This window comes from Oncorhynchus nerka, linkage group LG12 (genome assembly GCF_034236695.1).
Source record: "Oncorhynchus nerka isolate Pitt River linkage group LG12, Oner_Uvic_2.0, whole genome shotgun sequence".
Lineage (NCBI taxonomy): Eukaryota > Metazoa > Chordata > Actinopteri > Salmoniformes > Salmonidae > Oncorhynchus > Oncorhynchus nerka.
Genome location: NC_088407.1, coordinates 32445146 through 32463397, shown reverse-complemented (window position 1 = coordinate 32463397; position 18252 = coordinate 32445146). Strand labels below are relative to the sequence as shown.

Here is an 18252-nt window from a genome sequence, read left to right as displayed (position 1 = left end):
AGACAGAAATGATGTACAGTTACAGGGACCCCTTCATCAAATTACGATTTTTCAAGACAGGTGGACATACAAGTTTAACAACATTTAAAATGTTTATTCGGTCACAAAATAATATTTATTTCACAGTTGTGTAAATATCACTATTCTTCCACAGTATGTACACATAGTACATATAAAAAATACCAGCGGTAATGTCCATTTATTTAGACTTGGGCTTGCGCTTGATAATTGTGTTGATCCAGTTCACATAGTTAACGACTTTGGTGTAGACGCCAGGCTTCCCAGTCTTTCCACAGCCATCGCCCCAGCTGATAACTCCATACAGGAAGCTGACATCATCCTTCACACAAGCCAGGGGGCCTCCTGAGTCACCCTGGGGGAACACACATACGCAGAGCGGCACACACGCAGACACACACACACATACACGCACACACACACACAAACAACAAACAATGAGTCATCCCCTTGAAACTTTATATTACACACACCAATATAAACCAATTCCATTCCTACCTAAACAAAATATTTGTCATTACAACCCATAAACAAGGTGGGACGTTAACCATAACTTTATATTAAAGAGAAAGCAACTGAAGGCCATGCAATTCTTACAGCAGCCTCCATGTGCATGTTCTGTGAACCAAAAGCGCCACTAGCATTTTGGGGGCTGTAAGCTAGATTTGGTTGGGGCCCCCTCACCCCCACCCCCATCTTGAGGGCAAAACATTTTAGTGGCCTCCATTTTGACGGCGGAGAGAACAATTTCAGCATTAAAGTTCATGTGCTGCAATTCTACAAATGTTTCCATAGAACATAGGGAAAAATGCGTATAGGCAGAGCTGCTTGTTCTGTAAACTTTGCCCAGTGGTTCCTCCATATTATAAAGTATATATATATTTTTTATTTTATTTAACTAGGCAAGTCAGTTAAGAACAAATTCTTATTTACAATGACGGCCAAACCTGGACGACGCTGGGCCAATTGTGCGCAGCCCTATGGGACTCCCAATCACGGCCGGATGTGATTCAGCCTGATTCACACAATACACATCGTTATCTCATGGCTGGCTGTACCATCTACAAGAAAACATGATCTAAATCATTCTATTCCAATTTGGGTCCAGAGAGCCCTAGATCTATGCACCATTACCTGGCAGGCATCCACACATCGGTTGGTCCCGGCACAGACCATGTTGGAGGTCACATGGTTGCCGTAGACTTCAGGCAGGTTACACCTCTCAAACGGGACAATCCTCACCCCGGCCTCCTGCAGGTTGGTGTATTTATTTGCCTCTTTGGAAAAATAAGACAAACAAATCAGTAATGAAAGGGATATAGTCATATACTATAAGCATTTGGTCATATGGAAGCAGTGTCATCCATGAGACATTCATGTAAAGACATGAATAGGAAGGAGGGGCCTATATGGGAGCGCACATGATTGGATATGATGCATATATGCCTATTTGAGATGTTACCGTGTAGTTTTCAAGGTGATATGAAAACATTCAAGACCATAATGACATATCTGACCACCACACTCGAGTGAAAGACACACAATGAAACAGAAGCAATGAAGCAAGGAAGTTTTTGACACAACACTTACTCTCATGCATGTGGCCCCAGCCAGTAATCTGACAGCAGTATTGGTCCGGGAAGGTCATGTCTTTATCGGGCAGGCAGATTGGCCGTATAAACGGGCTCTTTTTTACACAGCGGCCATCTTGTTTTTTCAGTTTCACAAGAACTGTTGGAATAGAAACATTCTCATCATAACACAGGAAAATGTGACAAGGAGTCAATAGCAGGTGTTATTTTTCTGAACCTGTATTTAACCTTCAAGTAGGTCAAATCGAGAACCGCTGATCATTTTCCAATGATTACGCCCTTGATCGGGTGAAACATCCAAAATAAGTTACAGCACGCTGTATGATGTACTGTCATCGTTACTCAAATGTTGAATCATGAAATCACAGAACGATTGCTGCACTATTGAATAATGTCTGTTTTGCTTTCAGAAAAGAGAAGAAAAAGAGAGAAGTGTAAGTCCCCTCGGAATGGATGCAGATGCCCGGAGACTGTCACACTCAAATGTGTGTGTCAGTGTGTGTGTGTGTTCACATTGGAGCCAGCTGTTCCAAGATGCACAGCTGTGAGTGCAGACAGAGTGTGTGCTGCAGACAGGCAGACTGGCATGTGTGAGTGTTTTTGTTAGTCTGTGTGTGGGCGAGTGTGGTAGTTTTTGGATGATGTGTGTGAGTCAGTGTACGAGCGTGTGCTATAATGTCAACTTTGCGTGAGTGTTTGAGCGTGTGTGTTTGCTAATAGTCAGTGTGAGTGAATAGGAACGTGAAATAATAGATTTACCAATGTCATGGAGAGTTGGATTGAAAACAGAGAAACGCTCTGGAAAGATGTACTTCTCCACTCCAAAGGTTTTGGTGTCAGGAGTCGTAACGTTGAACTTATGCTGACCCAGAATCACACGAATCTTTGACACAAGGGGACTGAGGACAGACACATCATTCTTTGTCATTAGTAGCACATTGTAGGATAATTATGTCACATGAATTCAACTGAATGCAATGACACTTATTCTGTATGATATTAATACCCTGGGGCTTTATGTATCAAGTATCTCAGAGTAAGAGTACTGATCTAGGGCCAGGTTCCCCCCGTCCATGTAATTTCTGTCATTGTAATCTAAAAGGTGAAACTGATCCTAAGCACTCCTACAGAGATGCTTGATACATACAGTGCCTGAACTGAAAAGTTTAAACCTAAAGACCCAAGACCATAGTAACCATGAAAACCCTCCCCTATTGACCTACAAAGGGCATTTGAAAAGCTTTCCTCAAACTGAATATTTGCGTCTAAATATAGTGTGTTCATAAAACGGGAAATGTTGAGGTCAAAGTCCAGAATGTCAATCATCTCTCTACTGACCACTAGTGTCTGTGATGTGCTGTGCCAAAATGTGAGGTTAAAGGTTGAATGTGAAAGTAATCACACAAAATACTCTACTCTCCACTGCCTTTACGTACCTGTGCAACATGCTAACTCCTAAGATATTAATTATTCTTTATTTAACAAGGCCTATATGTGGGGCCTCCCGAATGACGCAGCAGTCTGAGGCACTGCATCGCATGACTCTCGACCTTCGCCTCTCCCGACTCGGGATGGGAGTGGCCAAGTTGCAGCGATGGGACAAGACTGTAACTACCAATTGGAAATCACGAAAAAGGTGTAAAAAGTACCCAGAAATATCATAAACCATTTATTATTATTGTTTCATTAGAAGGCTTAAATATGTGCATGGTCCCTCAAGGAATATAAGGACTAACTCATAGATCCATACCACACAAACAGGTGACAAAATAAACGCAAATGCCAATGTAGTGTCCAACTGTCTACTCTATATGCTCTATTTCTACGGTCTAATAGGCTCAATGTTGCATAACACAAACAGGTGAAAAAATGTATAAACACAAGTGGATGCTCCAAATAGTGCTGTACAGGTGTAGGATATTCATTTGAGTCAGTATGTGAATTATTATGTGGATTACAGTTAATGGACATTTTTGTAGGGATTGATACACTAAATGACCAAAAGTATGTGGACACCTGCTCATTCCAAGATCATGGGCATTAATATAGAGTTTGTCCCCCATTTGCTGCTTTAACAGCCTCCACTCTTCTGGGAAGGCTTTCCACTAGATGTTGGAACATTGCTGTGGTGACTTCCATTTTGTCACAAGAGCATTAGTGAGGTCTGGCACTGTTGTTGAAAGACTAGGCATGGCTCGCAGTCTGCGTTCCAATTCCAATTCATCCCAAAGGTGATCGATGGGGTTGAGATCAAGGCTCTGTGCAGGCCAGTCAAGTTCTTCCACACCGATCCCGACAAACCATTTCTGTATGGACCTCGTTTTGTGCACACGGGCCATTGTCATGCTGAAACAGGAAAGAGCTTTCCCCAAACTGTATCCACAAAGTTGAAGTCATAGTATTGTATAGAATGTAGTTGTATGCTGTAGTGTTAAGATTTCCCTTCATTGGAACTAAGGGGCCTAGCCCAAACCATGAAAAACAGACCCACACTATTATTCCTCCTCCACCAAACTTTACAGTTGGCACTATGCATTTGGGCAGGTAGCGTTCTCCTGGCATCCGCCAAACCCAGATTCATCCGTCGGACTGCCAGATGGTGAAGCATGATTCATCATTCCAGAGAATGCGTTTACACTGCTCCACAGTCTAATGGCGGCGAGCTTTACACGACTCCAGCCGACGCTTGGCATTGCACATTGGTGATCTTAAGCTTGTGTGCGGCTATGTTGCTTCCAGAGGCTATTTGGAACTCGGTAGTGAGTGTTGCAGCTCTAACAGGGCAGAAATTTGACAAACTGACAAGTTGGAAAGTCCCAGAGCTCTTCAGAAAGTCCATTCTACTGCCAATGTTTGTCTATGGAGATGGCATGGCTGTCTGCTCAATTTTATACACCTGTCAGCAACGGGTGTGGCGGAAATAGCAGAATAGACTCATATGAAGGGGTGTCCACATACTATTGTATATATAGTGCACATTTTTCGTATGTGGAAATTACAAACTTCAGAAGCCTTTTCAAACCTCAAATAAACTACAAGTTTTAAATGACCTGCATTGCAGAAAAGTTATCCTGCAACAAAGTGATACAATTAAGATCATACATCTGTAGTGTCTATATGCTGTATTTCTACTGTACCTGCGGAAGAAGCAGTGGGCAGCAGAGACCACCCAGCAGGACGAGACCAGGGTACCCGCACAGAAGATGTCATCTCCTATGTAGAGGGCTGCCATCCAGGGATGGGTACCGGGCAGGGCAGAGCTGCCACCCAGGATACGACCCCTGGCCACCGATATCCTCTTATTGTTCTTCTTTCCGCACACAGGCTTCTTGTCTGGCTTGGTGTGGTTGGTTTGGTTGGTGTCAGGAAGGACATTAGCTGGCGATGGCAGCTGTGGCAATGGAACCACTCTCCGCAAAGAAGCTGTGTAAATGAATATGGAAGCAGACTTAAGTTTACAAGGGCTTCCTTTTTAATCAGTGCAAAATCAATTCACGTTTACTGAAGAGCATTGACTTCAGTGTCAACATGTGATAGGGTAATACTAGTCATAAACTGGTACTACTAAACTACTACTGCTGGTAGTCTTCTACTACTACTGCTACTACTACTACTGCTACTGCTACTACTACTACTACTACTACTACTGCTACTACTACTACTACTACTACTGCTACTACTAGTGCTACTACTAGTGCTACTACTACTAGTGCTACTACTACTACTACTACTAGTAGTGCAACTACTACTACTGCTACTACTACTACTACTACTACTGCTACTGCTACTACTACTACTACTGCTACTGCTACTACTACTACTGCTACTACTACTGCTACTACTACTACTGCTACTACTACTACTAGTGATACTACTACTACTACTAGTGCTACTACTACTACTACTACTACTACTAGTGCTACTACTACTACTACTAGTGCTACTACTTATACTACTAGTGCTACTACTACTACTAGTGCTACTACTACTACTACTACTACTAGTGCTACTACTTCTACTACTAGTGCTACTACTACTGCTTGCTGCTACTACTACTGCTACTAGTGCTACTACTTCTGCTACCACTGCTACTACTACTGCTGCTACTACTAGTGCTACTACTAGTGCTACTACTACTGCTACTGGGTGCTACTACTATTACTGCTGCTGCTACTAGTAGTGCTACTACTACTGTGACTGCTACTACTACTACTACTACTACTGCTGCTACTACTACACTGCTACTACTGCTACCACTGCTGCTACTACTGCCACTGCTACTGCTGGTGCTGCTCCTACTACCACTGCTACTACTACCACCACTGCTACTACTGCCACTACTACCACCACTACTAGTGCTACTACTACTACTACTAGTGCTACTGCTGCTGCTGCTAGTGCTGTGCTACTACTACTACTACTGCTGCTGCTACTACTACTACTAGTGCTACTATGACTACTACTACTGCTGCTGCTACTACTACTACTACTACTACTACTAGTGCTACTACTGCTGCTACTACTAGTGCTGCTACTGCTACTACTAGTGCTAATTTACTGCTGCTGCTGCTGCTGCTACTGCTACTACTACTGCACTGCTGCTACCACCACCAGTGCTGCTGCTGCTGCTGCTGCTGCTGCTGCTGCTGCTGCTACTGCTGCTACTACTGCTGCTGCCACTGCTACTGCTACTACTACTACTGCTACTACTACTACTAGTGCTACTACTACTACTACTACTACTAGTGCTACTACTACTACTACTACTAGTGCTACTACTACTAATAAGAATAAGAATAATCCTACTGACACTTCTACTAGTAGTGCTACTACTGCTACTACTACAGCTACTACTACTACTAGTGCTACTACTACTACTACTAGTGCTACTACTACTACTACTAGTGCTACTACTACTACTACTAGTGATACTACTACTACTACTAGTGCTACTCCTACTACTACTGGTGCTACTACTAATACTACTAGCGCTACTACTACTACTACTAGTGCTACTACTTCTACTACTAGTGCTACTACTACTACTACTAGTGCTACTACTACTACTAGTGCTACTACTACTACTACTACTAATAAGAATAAGAATAATCCTACTGACACTTCTACTAATAGTGTTACTACTGCTACTACTACAGCTACTACTACTACTAGTGCTACTACTACTACTACTAGTGCTACTAGTGCTACTACTTCTACTACTACTTCTACTACTACTACTGCTACTACTAGTGCTACTACTACAGCTACTACTACTACTAGTGCTACTGCTACTACTACTACTACTACTACTAGTGCTACTACTTCTACTACTACTTCTACTACTACTAGTGCTACTACTAGTGCTACTACTACTACTACTATTAGTGCTACTACTACTACTACTAATACTACTAGTAGTGCTACTACTACTACTACTGCTACTACTACTACTGCTGCTACTACTACTACTACTACTAATATTGCAACTACTACTACTGCTACTACTAGTGCTACTACTACTACTACTGCTACTACTACTACTACTACTGCTACTGCTACTGCTACTGCTACTACTACCACTACTACTGCTACTACTACTACTACTACTAGTGCTACTACTACTACTACTACTACTACTGCTGCTGCTACTACTACTACTAGTGCTACTACGACTACTACTACTGCTGCTGCTACTACTACTACTACTACTACTACTACTAGTGCTACTACTACTACTACTAGTGCTACTACTACTACTACTAGTGCTACTACTACTACTACTACTAGTGTTACTACTACTACTACTACTACTACTACTGCTACTACTGCTACTACTACTACTACTACTACTACTAGTGCTACTACTACTACTACTACTAGTGCTACTACTACTACTACTAGTGCTACTACTACTACTACTACTAATAAGAATAAGAATAATCCTACTGACACTTCTACTAGTAGTGCTACTACTGCTACTACTACAGCTACTACTAGTAGTAGTGCTACTACTACTACTACTAGTGCTACTACTACTACAACTGCTACTACTACTACAACTACTACTACTACTAGTGCTACTGCTACTACTACTACTACTACTAGTGCTACTACTACTACTACAACTACTACTACTACTACTACTGCTACTACTACTACCTACTACCCAGAAGTTCAGAATTGCATACAATTTGCCACCCAACAATTAACATTAACAAAAGTGGTGAAATAGTGGTTGGCCAAAGAATGTGCTTTCTATGCATACTCATGGCATCATGACATCGATATAACAGAGCCAAGTTGTCCCAGTCACTACAGAAGCATTTGGCAAACCTTGACATGTTGATTCTGAGTGACTCATACTTCCTCTCATCTAACCTATTCTCTTCAAACAGCAGGCTACATGTGTCAAGATACTATCCTGACTTTCTACTGAAACAGTACTTATGTAAAGTTAACATTCTCTTCTGGCACAGGGAAGGTAAGTGCAGTACATTTCCAAGAAGCTTATTTTTAATCCCTAACGCAGACATTTTTTTAATTAAAAAAGTGATGCCTTTTAATTAAGTTTGCAGAGTGCTTTTGAATGTTACGGAGGCGTCGTGTCATGGGGTTGTCATAGTTCTGTGAAAGCGGAGCACAACATTTTTGGAGGGAATATAAAGAGAGAGGATGTTCTATTCTACTTAAATGAGAAGCAGCTGCTGGTGGGATTCAAAATGCTGTCAAACTCTTCATAGCTCATAACAATACAGTAAACGTTTTAAGGGAGAAGAAATTGAAGACTGCCAAATGCATATTTCACCGTTGATTAAAGACAAAGCCCCTCACGGATCAGAGAGACTCGCCGAGCTCTATAATTTGAAGCAGGTTCATTGGAGACATGTAACTCAACACTGTTTTTTTTTTTAAGTAAGCTTTATCCACAAAGGTATAATCAATCAATCCGTTAAATTAAGTCCTATAACAAGGTTATTCCTTGTGATATGACAAGACCAGAGTTCTTTTTTCAAGAATTTGGACACGCGGCTCACACCTGAAAATATTTGATCAAGTGGCTTGCGGCTCTTTTCGCACTGGGAAGAACTAAGCTTCCAGCGTAGCAACTAAAAAACCTGCTGCTTTTGCGATGCCCCATTATAGCACTTTCAGGCCCGTAGCTACATATGAGGACACCATTTTTTCAAGGAACTCAGTCGGGGCCTCAATTTACTGTGGAGAATTAGAGCAGTAGAATACAAAAGGTGCCATTTCCAAACTTGGTAGTGCATCAGCAGTTTTCCTCTTCTTATGTCACTCACTGAGTCACTCAATTTCGCCCATAGACAGTAAAACATTTTTAGATTGGTAAATTAGTCCAGCCAGCTATCTAAACTTGTAGTAATCATGTCCGAATTACCGACCGAGCACGCGGTCACATGCACACGTGGGGCCCTGCATTGATTTTGTTCGTCACTCTCCTTCAAATATCATATTAACATGACATAAGTCTTGGCACAATGTGTAGAATTGCAGAAATATTGCTATAACACTGCAATAAAAAAAAAGTTCTGTAAAGCAAACTTATTTGTTAAACCTTTGCTAATAAAAATGTTTTTTCTGCTAACAGATCCATCTGTACGTATTAAATTATCGTTTTTAATCTCAGTGCTGAGTTAATGTGAGTTAATGTGTAGCGGCTAACTGTATAGCTAATAGGCTATGTGTTTGTAGATCGACTGAGATTAACGAAGCTACAGCAGCCAATGTGATAATGGCTGGGGACATTTTGTTTTTGTTTTTGCCGTTGTCCAAATAACATGGACGTCACTAAAATTCAGACCATGGCTACAGCCCTGAGCACTTATGCTACTCACATGAACTTATGACACAAGGCGGAATATCATACTTCTCCCAGGAGATGGCTCCATCACTGAGAGTGTAGCACCACGGCATCTTGTCCCTATCTGGGTTTCTGGACACAGTGGAAATGTTACACTGCTGTTATGACACTTAACAGTACCCTGGCCTGGACTCCCAAAGAGTAAGCAGAAGCACAGTGCCAAAAAAAAATCCCAAGAAGGAAGAAACCTTCAAATTAATCAGAGTCAGAGGGGAAGCCCATCCTTTTCTGTCTGTACCAGGTAGAATTACCATATCAGCATCAAGGCCTGACAGACAGGGGAAGGTGAATGACCATATTACCATCAAGGCCAGACAAAGGGGAAGGTGAATGACCATATTACCATCAAGGCCAGACAAAGGGGAAAGTGAATGACCATATCAACAAGGCCAGACAAAGAGGAAGGTGAATGACCATATCAACAAGGCCAGACAAAGGGGAAGGTGAATGGCCATATCACCAAGGCCAGACAAAGGGGAAGGTAAATGACCATATCAACAAGGCCAGACAAAGGGGAAGGTGAATGACCATATCAACAAGGCCAGACAAATGGGAAAGGTGAATGACCATATCAACAAGGCCAGACAAAGGGGAAGGTGAATGGCCATATCATCATCAAGGCCAGACAAAGGGGAATGTGAATGGCCATATCAACAAGGCCAGACAAAGGGGAATGTGAATGACCATATCAACAAGGCCAGACAAAGGGGAAGGTGAATGACCATATTACCATCAAGGCCAGACAGATTGAGGGAGGTGGATGATAGTGGTGAGATAGTGCTGACATGACAGGCATGAAGCATAGACTTCAGCTTCTGTTTTGGGTGGCCAGATTGGTTGTCAATAAAGACATAGAAATAAAGAAAGGAAGACAACCTAATGCTGGACACACGCCTGCAGTAGGAGATTTCCCCCAAGCCCCTGAGGGGGACGCTCTCCACGGCAGAAAGCGGGCACCAGAGACAGTGGTGCCCACCACGCCACGGTAAGTCTGTGCCCTTGTTGTCATAGCACTCCACCTCCGGAGCTGAACAACAAGAGATGTGGGGGATGAGACAGTATACCATGTATATCACAGTTTCCTGTGTTTAAGTGTTATGAGAGTGTGTGCGTGTCTATCTGTTTACCTTATTTGTATTGGACTATCTAAATGTTTGTAGTCACAGAGCAGAATAAACATCATAAAATGTCTTCTCTATCCCAGTGTATGACCTCTGGCTAAGACCAGTAATGCTAAACTACAGCTATGCTAAGCTAGGCTAACCTAGCAATGTAAATCGAACAGTGACTGTGTTAGCATGTAGCAGTTGGACTCACCAATGCTACAGTAGGGTCCACTGTAGCCAGGCCTGCAGGCACACACCTCCTCCCTGGTGGCTGTGATGAGTCGGCACGTACCATCGTTCTCACAGGGGTTCTCACTGCAGACTGAGGACAGTTACACACATCAGGTATAATACATTATGAAAAACCACAGCACTGGGATCAGTTCCAACCACCTTTATCCTGCCTCCCGCTGCTGCATGATAAACACAGGAGCTGTTCTTGCATCAGTGCTTAAAGCGTGTTTACTTTGATCAAAACACACAAGCATTAGATTACCCACGTAGTCGAGCACTTACGGTTCAGGGTTGCAAAAGTAGAATGGGAGAAATGCTTTCACAAACACAAACACCGGTGTACAGTAGTTGACTGATTTTGTTCTTGGAGTGGCCATGTGGGGGCAGTATGAGTGGGAATAGCATATATAACAGGCTGGGAAGGTGGGGTGCAGGAAATGATAGCACTAAATCAAATCTGTTTGCAGAACCTTGTAAAAATCCTAATACCATGACAAAACAAAACAGGTTTGGTTCAAGGGGCTCTCCAAAGTGTCTTTTCAACACCCATCAAACGTCCACCGTAGAGACGAAAGCACCTTTATCTTTTGGCTGAGAGGTTTCTCTCACGCGTTCTGAGGGGCCTCAAAAGGAGAGAGGGAGTTCAGAGGGTTTCTCAAGGCCTGGTAGGCTCGCCCGAACCACTCCCAACCATTAAGGCATTGAGAATACAGTGAGATGCCTGGCAACACAGTCGAGGCTAGAGATCTGATCATCCAAAAGGTGTGGGAGATTGAGGAATGTCGGGATGGGAAGATTTTCAACTAGAGAAGCCCTCATACTCCAAAGGTTTAAGGGGGCCCTCAACTCAGGGGCCCATCCAGGGACCAATTTCTAAGCCAAGAGACAGCACCTCATCAACTCTAAGGTTCCACTCTCATTTTCAACAACAACAAAAAAGCACAGAGTGGCTGAAGCTAAAGTAACAAAGGATCTGAGTAAGAATGTCTTTTACCAGTATAGCGGACTCTCTCACAGGAGATCTCCCCGTCCACACATGTGCACCGTTCCACGTTACGAAGGTAGATCCTTCCCCATGATTTTCCAATGTCGTAATATCTCAGGTGTATGGTTTCATAGCACTTCCCTGACAAAGGGGAGAATAGAGAGATCAAAGGTAGTTGGGTAAAACAAGAGAAGAGGAGGAAGTGAACAGGTCAATGAGGAGTTAGGGGGGCGTGTTTTGTGGTAAGTGTTTGGCATTGTGAAGAGCAAGATAAGGGTTAATGCACTAAAGGTACTTCTCAAAAGGGAAGACAGTTTCTCTACCACCCCCACACTTTGTCATACTGCAATGAGAAATAAAACCCCATTGACAATTGACTCTAACCTAAAAATGTATAATTGGTTTAGTTGAATTGAAACTGCTTTGAAACACAAGTCCATATAGAAAGTATGATACTGGAAGTTACTCACTCTGATCACAGTGCCTCCCAGTGAAGCTCTCTGGACAGGAGCACTCGAAGGAGCGTCTGCGGGGGACCAGAGTGCAGATGCCGCCATTTTGACATGGATTCACCTGACAAGGGTCTGTGAATCTGCGTGATGAGTGGACGAACACTAAAACACAACAACTGAGAACATTAGTGAAAACATTAGAAAGAAACAGCATGCTAACATAAGAATAAAGAATTGACCAACTTTGGTGTGTTTAATTTGAACACTGTTTGACAATTGGATGGAAACCTAGCTAGTGATGAAAAAATATTATGTTTATGCATGCCACTACCGTAAATAGCAGGAAATGTATCTTTAAGATCCTATAAATACACAGAGACAACATAAGACTTTGTAGATCATGAGGTCTTGTCCACAGAATCTACAAGAATGACCTCTCACCAATGGGTTGAGTGTTCGCAGGTGCACAGTATCCCCAGAGAAAGTCCCGATCAAAGTTGTGCGTCAGAGAACACCTATGATGCGGAAATAAAAACATTCCTGTAGCTCACATGCAACAGTTTCAACCTGGCCATTGAGATCAAGGAGTCAGATAGCAAATCAACAGCACATTGAACACGATCAGTCACCTGACTAAGAACCATAAGGATACTCCGCAGAAACCTGCATATCTCCAGCAAGTACAAGAAGTGGGTTTGAAACGGATACCATACTTATTAACTGTCTTTCATAATAGTTGAGGAGCACTGCACTTTAATCCTTTTGGGACCAAAGCTATATTACCAAAATGGATTAGACGTTTTATTGATTCCCCCACCCATCAATCCACACCCGCTAACTACAGTAACTACACCCAATACACCAAACCAAAAGACTTGGCTTTCAAAATCCATTGAGAAACTAATGGAGAAACATTGAGATCAAAGTGACTCTCAAGCTGGGATCCCAGTGGCTGAGTTCATAAGCGGACACACACACACACACACCTACACAACCATGCATACATACACACACACACACACACACACACACACATATACACACACACACACAACCATGCATACACACACACACACACACACACACACACACACACACACACACACACACACACACACACACACACACACACACATATACACACACCTACACAACCATGCACATATATACACACACACACACACCTACACATTCATGCATACATATATATACACACACACACACACACACACACACACACACACACATATACACACACTATATACACACACACACACACACTCACACACACATATACACACACCTACACAACCATGCATACATATACACACACACACACACCCTCGAAAACCCTCAGAGTTTAAGATGAGCCAGCACTGAGCACTTGCTGTTACTTGAGGACTGAGTGGGAGAGGGCAAGAGCATGATTCATATTGAATTACATTCTAGTTGTTCATACTTGCAGACGCCAACCAGCCCTGTCATAGCCTGAGTGGATTTACTCTGCAGCTGCAGCACAGTCACACAGATGACTTTATCATAGCACTCCCTATCCAACAGCTCTGTGGTTATGAGACACAGATCTGTGGTCTAGTTGTTTTCACAAGAAGGCAGTGAGGCATCTTGCTGTGTCACAATTTGTGGAAAGTAAATAGTTAGTTCTGAGACATGAGACAGTCATTACTATAAACCATGAACTCAAACCTAGGCTATAAAACCTGCGCAACCGTGTCATAAACATGTTATGACATGACATTAGCATTTATGACAGTTTTTGGCGAATAAATTAGCAGTGCTGACTAGCGTTGGCATATGAAGCCATTTAGGATAGCCCAATTAGGTCATGGAAGTTTGCATACAGTCACCTCATTACTTTTTAGGGCAATACCACATGGATTAACGAGGACTATAATTAAGTTTAAGTCTTTATATTTACTGTATTAATATAGGGTCTTGAGACAGTCACAGTGCAAATGCATGTCTCAATGAATGTCTGTTAGTGGTTAGAATGTCTGTCAGTGGTTACGTTTTCAAATCATGTTGTGTTCCTCACATGCTTCGTAAACAACAGGTGTGGACCTACAGTGAAATGCTTACTTACGGGCCCTTCCCAACAATGAGGAGAGAAAGAACATACCGAAATAATACAAAAGTAATAACACGTAATAATAAAGGTAATAATAGATACACATTTAGAAACGATAACTTGGCTATATACAAGGGGCACCAGTACTGAGTCGATGTGCAGGGGTACGAGGTATTTGAGGTAGACATGTACATATAACTAAGAATAAAATGACTAGGCAACAGGATAGATAATAAACAGTAACAGTCACGTATGTGATTAGTCAAAGAAGTTAGTGCAAAAAGGGTCAATGCAGATAGTCCGGGTAGCTATTTGGTTAACTGTTTAACTAACTATATAGCAGTCTTATGACTTGGAGGCAGTAGCTGTTCAGGGTCCTGTTGGTTCCAGACTTGGTGCATAGGTATCGTTTACAGTGCGGTAGCAGAGAGAACAGTCTATAACTTGGGTGTCTGGAGTCTTTGACCATTTTTAGGGCCTTCCTCTGGAAACCGCCTGGTACAGAGGTCCTGGATGGCAGGGAGCTCGGCCCCAGTGATATACTGGGCCGTACGCACTACCCGCTGTAGCGGCTTGCGGGTCGTATGCCATACCAAGCGGTGATGCAGCCAGTCAAGATGCTCTCAATGGTGCAGCTGTAGAACCTTTTGAGGATCTGCGGGCACATGGCAAATCTTTTCAGCCTCCTGAGGGGGAAGAGGCGTTGTCGTGGTCTCTTCATGCATGTGCTGGTGTGTTTAGACCATGACAGATGCTTAGTGATGTGGACACGGCATGGCTTTCACATGGCTCTCGTGTGCGTGTGTGCGTGGGTGTCTCACCTCACCAATCTATGACTGGGAAACCCCTACCTCACAAGAGTGAGGTACACTACATGGCCAAAACTATGTGGACACCTGCTCATCGAACATCTCATTCTAAAATCATGGGCATTAATATGGAGTTGGTCCCCCCTTCGCTGCAATAACAGTCTCCACTCTTCTGGGAAGGCTTTCCATTAGACGTTGGAACATTGCTGCAGGGACTTGCTTCCATTCAGCCACAAAAGCATTAGTGAGGTCGGGCACTGATTTTTGGAGATTAGGCCTGGCTCGCAAAGGTGTTTGATGGAGTTGAGGTCAGGACTCAGTGCAGGCCAGTCAAGTTCTTCTACACCGATCTCGACAAAACATTTCTGTATGCAACTTGCTTTGTGCACAGCGGCATTGTCATGCTGAGACAGGAAAGGGCCTTCCCCAAACTGTTCCCACAAAGTTGGAAGCACAGAATCGTCTAGAATGTTATTGTGTGCTGTAGCATTAATATTTCCCTTCACTGGAACTAAGGGGCTTAGCCCAAACCATAAAAAACAGCCCCAGACCATTATTTCTCCTCCACCAAACTTTGAGGTTGGCACTATACATTCGGCAAGTAGCGTTCTCCTGGCATCTGCCACACCCAGATTCGGCCGTTGGACTTCCAGATGGTGAAGCGTGACTCATCACTCCAGAGAATGAAATTCCACTCTTCCAGAGTCCAACGGCGGCAAGCTTTACACTACTTGGCATTGTGCATGGTGATATTAGGCTTGTGTGCAGCTGCTCGGCCATTGAAACCCATTTCATGTATCTCCCGACGAACAGTTCTTGAGCTGATGTTGCTTCCAGAGGCAGTTTGGAACTCCGTAGTGAGTGTTGCAACAAAGGACAGAGGATTTTTACACGCTACGCGCTTCAGCATTCGGTGGTCCCATTCTGTGAGCTTGTGTGCTCTACCACCTTGCGGCGGAGCCGTTGTTGCTCCAAGACGTTTTCACTTCACAATAACAGCCCTTACAATTGACCGGGGCAGGTCTAGCAGGGCAGAAATTTGACGAAGTGACTTGTTGGAAAGGTGGCATCCTATGACGGTGCCACGTTGAAAGTCACTGAGCTCTTCAGTTAAGGCCATTCCACTGGCAATGTTTGTCTATGGAGATTGCATGGCGGTGTGCTCAATTTATAACACCTGAAATAGCCAAAATCCACACATTTGAAGGGGTGTCCACATACTTTTGTATATATAGTGTATCTCTTTGAGTAATGGAAATGTGTGGCAATGTTATGCTGAATGTGTGTGTGGTTGAAGTGCTTGTTTGTGTCTCTAAAACATTGGATACTAGAGTGACCAAGAGACACTTGAAATGGATGACACTGGACTCACCAAGAGCTGGAGAAGCTGATGGTGATACAGTGATGGTGAATGCTTCCTCCATGACGGAATGGGAATTGACATTCTTTCCCCTCTACTGTAAGGACTGGATCCACAGAAACAGGAGTAGATACATATGGTTTTCAGTGAACATATTGTGAACATATTGTATTTTACACATATTCTAGTCATAAATTCCTCATTCTCCACAAGAACATTTAAAAAAATCTGTATTTCATTAAGTTTACTGCACAAGATCAGTTCAACATCAATATTGAAAGTAGAAACAATACCAACCCTAAAACACTTTGCGGCAAAATAGAGGCCACTTGAATATGAGAAAGCAGGTGTTCTCCCATGGCTTGGGATCACAGCATATGATAGACAATTCATCTTTTGAGGTTGACAGTGGCTCCTGCCAGGACCCAATCAAATTATATTACTAGGGAAGCACAGTAGAAGGGATGCATAGATCTCAGCACTATATCATTCCCCTAGACAGCCTAATCGTTGTTCTGTTATGAAAAGAGATTGTGTGCCCTTGCCAACACAAGATGAATAATTCTGCATTCCAACTCCATCGACTAAAGAGGTCATTATCATTGAGTTCTTGACTGGTAAATTGGTTGATGGGCTGTATGGCACAGTTGTGTAAACATATTATACAAACAACATTTTATAAACAACATTGAAACAGGATAGTGAAGACTACGCACAAAACTGTAGTCAATTAAACAGGTAATGTATGTTGTTAATGTTAATAGTAATGATTACCTTTATGACTATCTCTGTTCACATTTCTTGCACTAAACGTTTCATATCTTGGGAGTACCATTCGCTGGAACCAAAGTGAAAACAGTATTAACGTAATGCACGGTTAGTTTACTTTTTTGGGCAAATTATGCACGCCAAAATATGCCTATCCAGACGCAAACCGTGCACTTGTTGCGCTCTAGAAGAACTGCTATAATTGTAAGAAATGGCTTCACTTACCGTTCGTACACTGAGGACATACGGCAGGAAAAGTAACACAAAGTATAGCATCATAATATTTTGGGTTATGTAGTCTCTGTTATCGTGCGCAAAAGTATTTGAAGTTAATTTCTTGAATCAGGTCCGTTAGATAAATGTCACGTTTTATCTGTCAATTCGAGAGAATTCAGCCTGCTTTTGGTCATGGAGAACGTGGGATATGCTGCAAGAGCGAGCCTGTTCCCTGCAAACTCTATTGAGTAAATCAAATGCGTCATTAGACCTACTTTTTGATTATGGCCATCACTCTACGCAAAACATCGAATTGCAACTAATTTCCCTTACGAGACGCCCACGATTAAACATGCAAGATCTTGAAAGTGCTGATCTTTGATGTAATGGAAAGTAACTTTTTGGAGGAGGTGGCGGGTGATGGTTTCGGATCCCTCCTCTCATAGTTTGGTAACCATGCATAAACATTCCAAGTGCTGCGTGCTGTGGCAAGAACACCCCCTGTCCCATAACCAAGCCTCTAATTTTCAAAGATTGCAGTAATTGAAATGCCTGCTATGGTAAACTACACTCGGAGATATATTATTCTTACTGACAAGACACGACTTCCTGACAAGACTGGTCTAAAATGGGTTTATAATGTGTGACTCGAAGAAATTGTTCACTTATAATTACTAATACTCTTAATGACTGACCACCGTTCTGACCAACTGGACAAACAGATTTAAGAAGACAAAACACACT

General features: G+C 42.7%; 2 protein-coding genes across 2 annotated transcripts; both read right to left on the bottom strand.

Annotated features, from left to right (window-relative positions):
* Positions 1-79: 79 nt before the first annotated feature.
* LOC115138134 (hepatocyte growth factor activator-like) lies at positions 80-17939 on the bottom strand. Its single transcript, XM_029674646.2, is given in 16 exon segments — positions 80-373; positions 1153-1295; positions 1609-1749; positions 2370-2509; positions 4748-5033; positions 9467-9564; positions 10387-10420; positions 10423-10480; positions 10482-10519; positions 10810-10920; positions 11827-11958; positions 12288-12431; positions 12711-12784; positions 16537-16630; positions 17299-17362; positions 17518-17939. Coding segments are annotated over 16 exon segments (1785 nt in total). The 5' UTR covers positions 17572-17939; the 3' UTR covers positions 80-199.
* On the bottom strand, positions 6526-7951 carry LOC135574391 (uncharacterized protein DDB_G0271670-like; the record flags this gene model as incomplete). Its single annotated transcript, XM_065025984.1, has 2 exons — positions 7944-7951; positions 6526-7528 (listed from the first exon to the last, which is right to left on the bottom strand). Coding segments are annotated over exons 1-2 (1011 nt in total), but the record flags the coding sequence as incomplete, so codon positions are not given.
* Positions 17940-18252: the final 313 nt, after the last annotated feature.